This window comes from Centroberyx affinis, unplaced genomic scaffold, assembly GCF_046629955.1.
Source record: "Centroberyx affinis isolate AG114_WGS23_722 - 3 ecotype Tasmania unplaced genomic scaffold, CSIRO-AGI_Caff_v1 ptg000074l_1, whole genome shotgun sequence".
NCBI classification, from domain to species: Eukaryota; Metazoa; Chordata; class Actinopteri; order Beryciformes; family Berycidae; genus Centroberyx; species Centroberyx affinis.
The window spans coordinates 40,341-46,780 of record NW_027278784.1 but is presented as its reverse complement, the minus strand read 5'-3'; the positions used below and the strand labels follow the sequence as shown (position 1 = coordinate 46,780).

At 42.2% G+C, this 6,440-nt stretch overlaps 1 protein-coding gene across 1 annotated transcript; it reads left to right on the top strand.

Annotated features, from left to right (window-relative positions):
• The first annotated feature begins 680 nt into the window (after nt 1-680).
• On the top strand, nt 681-6,383 carry has2 (hyaluronan synthase 2). Its single transcript, XM_071520973.1, has 3 exons — nt 681-1,307; nt 5,171-5,272; nt 5,454-6,383. The coding sequence occupies exons 1-3, from the start codon at nt 681-683 to the stop codon at nt 6,381-6,383; spliced, it is 1,659 nt and encodes a 552-aa protein (XP_071377074.1).
• The last annotated feature ends 57 nt before the right edge of the window (nt 6,384-6,440 follow it).

Below are 6,440 nucleotides of genomic sequence, written 5' to 3'. Positions count from 1 at the left end.
TTAGGTCAAGAAATCTTGTAATGTGCGCCCACCCGCACTAAAGAGAGTTGGAACAATCGGCTACTCACAACTGTCTGACATTTAGACGGGGATTTTGGGGAGGGGTAGATGGAGGGAGAGAGGGAAGGAGGGAATAAAGAAGGGAGGGGAAACTTTACTGCTTTCTCAACCTGGTTTTGTTGTAATAAAACAAGGTTGTGCGTGCCAGAGCAGAGTATGTGCAATCGTTGTGTGGTGTTATGGTGATGCATTATGTTGACAAAGCAGTAGAATAAGCATTTCTCATACATCTTATCAAAGCTTCATGAATCCTAGTCTTGTTAATGAAATGAAAGTATTCTATGTATGATGCTTGTCATCATGTGTCTGTGGTTCTAAATTACTGTATACATGAGAACATAAAGAATGTTTTCATTTTCCCTTTTCCACCTCTCACTGTACCCATTGCTGTTCCTCTTTCTCATTCATACAATTCTTTCAGTTCTCACCAATTACAATATTATGTAAAATCATAAAATGGTTAGTGGGGGCTTTCTTCTCCTGTTGAATAGAAGTGCATGTAAGAGAAATTAATAACTTCAGTTCAGTGTCAGCCCAATGTCATTTATGTGCCTATATCAGTTATTTTTTTGTACCACAATCACCACATTCACCCTCTTTTCTCCACATTTTGTCCATAGATGAGATGCCACAAGGTCCTCTCCTACCTGCGGATATTCGGGACCACCATGTTTGGCGTGTCCCTCCTGGTGGGCATCTCCACAGCCTACATCATGGGCTACCAGTTCTTCACCACAGCCCGCAACCATGTCTCCTTCGGGCTGTACGGTGCCATCTTGGTCATCCACCTCATTATCCAGAGCCTCTTTGCGCTCTTAGAACACCGGAACATGAGGCGGTCTTTAGAGACACCGATCAAACTGAATAAATCCTTGGCGTTGTGCATTGCAGCGTATCAAGAGGACCCAAACTACCTGAGGAAGTGTCTGGTATCGGTGAAAAGGCTGACCTACCCGGGGATCAAAGTGATCATGGTGATCGACGGGAACACAGATGATGACTTATACATGATGGAGATATTCAAAGAGATCATGGGATGGGACAAATCGGCTACGTTCGTGTGGAGGAGTAACTATCACTTCAAAGGGCCCGAGGAGACGGACGAGAGCTACGCCGAGAGTCTCCAGCAAATCTCCAGAGTGGTGCTGAACAACAAGTGTATCTGCATCATGCAGAAGTGGGGAGGGAAGAGAGAGGTCATGTACACAGCCTTCAAAGCACTGGGGAGGAGCGTGGACTATGTGCAGGTAAGACTGCGAATAGAGAGAGGGATAGAGGGAGGGATGGGATGGGAGGAATATTGGTAAGGGGAAAAGGAGAAGAGCAGGGGCAAGGGGAAAGATGGGGAATGGATGTGAAATAGTAACATATGGATTGGGGGATGAATGGATAGAGAGACAAAGAGAGGGAATAACTAAAGGGCAGAAGTAGGCACAAGGAAACCTGGGAAGGAAGGAAAGGATACAAGGAGTCTCAAAAAAAAAGAAAAAAGAGAGACAGAGAAAAAAGAGACAGCATGTGTTCACACGCTACCATTCATGTGTGTCTGTGAGCCTGTGTGTGTAAATTAGACACCATTATAAACAGGTAGGGGATTCACTCATGTGTATCTGTGTGTGTGTGTGTGTGTGTGTGTGTGTGTGTGTGTGTGTGTGTGTGTGTGTGTGTGAAAGGGTGGGTGTATGCACACACAGGTAAGATTAGGACAGCTAACATCTGAGGAAGGATGGCAGGAGGGAGTGAGGGAGTGAATGAAAGCTAGATTGTGGGAGAGATTCAGGCTATAAGCAGGTAACACACGGGAGTGTGAGTTGGGGATGGAGGGACGAAGAAGGGATAGAGGGATGAAGAGATGGCTGGAGCGGGGAATTTGCCAAGTCAAATATGGGGTCCACAAAGAGTCTTTTGTGTCCGGTTTAGGTGGACGGTGGCTGTGTGCATCGTGTCGTGTAGTGTAGCATGAAAAAGGGCAGCAGTAGCTGATGACTAAGTGTAATAACAGATCTTTTTCAGAGAGCTGAGTGTTACATCATCCTCATCAGTGGTATTCAGAGTCTGGGTTGAGGCCCAAACTTGGGTCACAGAAAGGTTAAATTTGGCAAACATTTATTAGATGGAGAAACTGGTGCCTTCAACAGCTTAAGGTTTAACTTGCATAAGACAATTCTAACTTCGTACAAGGCTACAGGCTACTTTATGTATTATTTTCAAGTCACAGCAGCCTAAGGCAGGCTGAATAAAACACTGCAAGAGGCCAATTTAAGATTTAGTGGCTTAATGTCCTTAGTCAAAATCAATGAAACAAGCTCAGTGTACTGCAGTCCTTAGGAGGGGAATAATGGTGAAAGGTAATCTTTATGCAACTCCACCAAGTGACATGCGTCCGGCGGTCATGTCATGCAGTATTGTGGGATATGTGAAACATTTGTTTATTTGGAACTCTTTTTTTAGCGTCAGTTAGATTACTACCTAAATGCTTAAGTGCTTTTGTAAATGAGCACCATGAAAATACTATTTAGATTTGAACTCATTTACCACACAAAGTCAACCCCACCTAAGACAACTGACCAAAATATCTATAATTCCATGTTTTGTTCTTTAAACTAAATTAATTCCAAAGGGACAACTGGAGAACTGAAAAGTGGAGTAAATATTTGCATCAAATTTTTCATAATACTGGTACAACATAACATTTTGTTTTGGTTTACTGTTGTCATATTTTAGCAACCTATGATGAATTTCCTGAAGGACACCAAGGACATGAATCATTTTGGCTGCATTTTGGTCTGATGTTGCTGTAATACCCTGTTTCACCTTTATTCATTTCCACATCTGGGAACAGAAACACTCTTCTGAGCAGCTCCACTGCAGAAGTTATGGGTTAAGTGCCTTGTTCAAGTGTACCTCAGTGGTAATCATTCACCTTTCCTGCTGAGGTTTTCCCAGCCGGTGTAACTCAAACCAACAGCCTTTTGATTACAAGTCTGCTTCTTTAAACTACTGCCACCCCACCCAATTCATAAGGAACACGGCTGATAGATTATTTCAGGAAACAAGAGATTCTGTGTGTCAAACCCAGCATGGGGTCTTCTCAAACCAGATTATTTCAGGCCCAGGTCAGGTCATGGCCGACCCCTTGATGATTGACAGCCATTTTCCCGGAGGCTATTCTCCCACCTAGATGGTTTCATGACTGTAATTTGCTTTGACTTCCCCTGGCATGCGTATAGAATATGATACAGCACTGAAAAGTTGGTTGTTGCATAACTCTGTATGCCCATTGCAACTGTCTGGATACAATTTACGGTCCAAGCATACACCAATTGCATTTCATTTACAATACCAATGCTTTAGATTAGACAAAAACTTTCAGAATTGTCCAACTGAAGCTTGCCAAAGAAAGATAGAATAGTTCATAAAATATAATCCTGCAAATGATGCAGCAGTGTTGCATTAGTGAATTCACGTCATTGGTCTTTGTTTTTGTATGTAACAACCTAGGTCAGTTTATTGTATCCACATTTTTATGGGTAGGCCCCACGTTAGCGCAGTCCTCAGTCTCTGAAAGCTCCTGTCAACATTGATGGGAAGCTCTACAATAAAACAGAATTCACAAACTGTTTCCCAAACCAGAATCCAGAGTGACAATGTTCGAATGTGATGAAGAGACAAAGTCTTCTCCATTGACAATTAATTGTGATTAATTGGACTCACGATTTTTGATTGAGCTTTGACATTCTAATAAACTTTAAATTTAATTTGTGTGTTGTAAAGCACAGTATGGTAGATCATGATCTGTGGGCTTTAGTGTGCAGCAGAGTGCAATTAAGTTGAAACAAAAACTATAGTCAATTTTAGGTTTAGGATTAATGTTACAGATTACACTCTCAAACTCAAAGACTTCAACATCAAAATCTTTTCTTTGGCTATAGTCATGCGGGAGCCTTTTTCAGCACTGCTAGAAATTTATTTGGTAAGGCTCTATAATTGCTGTTCCTGAAGAGCTGTAATCAAATATTTAAACATGGAAGAAGTAGTATAGAGTGCCCAGTCAAACATTTCATTAGTGTCAAGTACCATCAAGTCACATTTGTTCTATAATGTTTACGTAACTGATGGTGTTAAGAGAGACGACTTGAATGATGGGTAAAATTGCACAAAAATCAACTTTACATAATAACACTTGATTAGTTTTAAACAGTTGTGCATTAGAAAGAAGGAGATTGATGTCTACCATCTACCATGATGCTATCTAACAGCTGCAATTGGCTACAGCCTGCCAGAACCCACTTATTTAACAGAGATTTCAAAACAATTCACTGCAATGCTGCCAGTAATCCTGCCAGTAATCTTCAATATTTTATCAAAAGAGGGACAGGGTTGCATTTTACTGTCATCTCCAAGCTGTGTCTTGTAACAGATGTGTTCAATCTTATTGTTAATAGTGAATGGGCTCTACCATTGTTTTCATCATCTGATTTTGTTTGGTAGAAATACTGCCATTTATAGAGATAAGAAATAAATGAGGGGGGGGGGGAGAGAGAGAGAGAGCCTTGTGAAATCTCATAAACCATCAGTCCTCAATTAGGCCTGACTTCATCTACATAATAATAACTTCCCAAATCACACTCACATTGACCAGCATGAAGCAAATCACATTAACCAGGGTGCCATACATGCCATACAGGAAACATTTAAATGCTTTGTTCACAATCTAATGGTGCAATAAGAAGTGAAAAAGAGAAGAAGTGGCTAGGACACATTGTCATAAGCTACATCAGAACATTTCTCTGTGATCTCACAAAAATATGTCTATTGATGGACAAATAGCGATATGGACTGATTTTGTATCTCTCAGTTAGCATTATTTCGCTAAAATTAACACACAGAATGAAAAACTTGAATCTCCCTAATATACCAGAAGGTGCAGGGGGAGGCTTTGGCTTTGATCTAATCTAATCTAAATTATATTGGGCGCTGGAATGCGTCTGCCAGGTAAAGTGCGTGCTATCTTCAAGTTGTGTGATTGTATGATAATTGTATGCCCGGAAAACTTTGATCCTCGGTTTAAAATACAGGTAACTCACTGTGTTTTGTGTGCTTCACGTAGGTGTGTGACTCTGACACCATGCTGGACCCAGCATCATCGGTGGAGATGGTCAAGGTTCTAGAGGAAGACCCCATGGTGGGAGGCGTTGGAGGAGATGTACAGGTAGAGTTATAAAGTTAAAGTTTTCAACTTTATTGCTTGCTGCAAGTAAGAATGTTTGGAATCTTGAAAATGGTTATATAGTTGTGCTTCAAGATTTGCAAGCTTTTTAAATTATATGAATCTTATGTCCTCTTATTTCAACCCTCCTTTTGCTCTTTCTCACCTATTGTTCTCTACCTAGATCCTAAATAAGTATGAGTCGTGGATCTCCTTCCTGAGCAGTGTACGGTACTGGATGGCCTTCAACATTGAGCGGGCGTGCCAGTCCTACTTCGGCTGTGTCCAGTGCATCAGTGGGCCCTTAGGAATGTACCGGAACTCCCTCCTGCATGAGTTCGTTGAGGACTGGTACAACCAGACCTTCATGGGGTCCCACTGCAGTTTTGGGGATGACCGCCATCTGACGAACAGGGTCCTCAGCCTCGGGTACGCAACAAAATACACGGCACGGTCAAAATGCCTCACCGAGACGCCAATCACGTACCTGCGCTGGCTCAACCAGCAGACTCGATGGAGTAAGTCGTATTTCAGAGAGTGGCTCTACAACTCCATGTGGTTCCACAAGCACCATCTGTGGATGACCTATGAGGCCGTGATCACAGGGTTCTTCCCATTTTTCCTCATCGCCACTGCAATACAACTCTTCTACCAAGGAAGGCTCTGGAATATTCTGTTATTCCTACTTATTGTCCAGGCAGTGGCACTGATCAAGTCCTCATTCGCCAGCTGCCTCCGAGGTAACATTGTCATGGTGTTCATGTCGTTCTATTCTGTATTGTACATGTCAAGCCTGTTGCCAGCCAAAATGTTTGCAATAGCAACGATCAATAAAGCTGGATGGGGGACCTCGGGGAGGAAAACAATCGTGGTGAACTTCATCGGTCTGGTTCCCATATCAGTTTGGTTCACCATCCTCTTCATTGGGATTATCTACACGGTAATCCAGGAGACTAGAAAACCTTTTCCTGAATCAGAGAAGATTGTTCTCATCATAGGGGCAATTGTGTATGCCAGTTACTGGGTCATGCTTCTGACATTGTATTCAGTGCTGATAAATAAGTGTGGGAAGAGGAAGAAGGAACCACACTATGATATGGTGCTGGATGTATGACACACAGACAGTAATCACCATTTACCACTGAACTCTCTTTATGGGTTGCTTTCACTC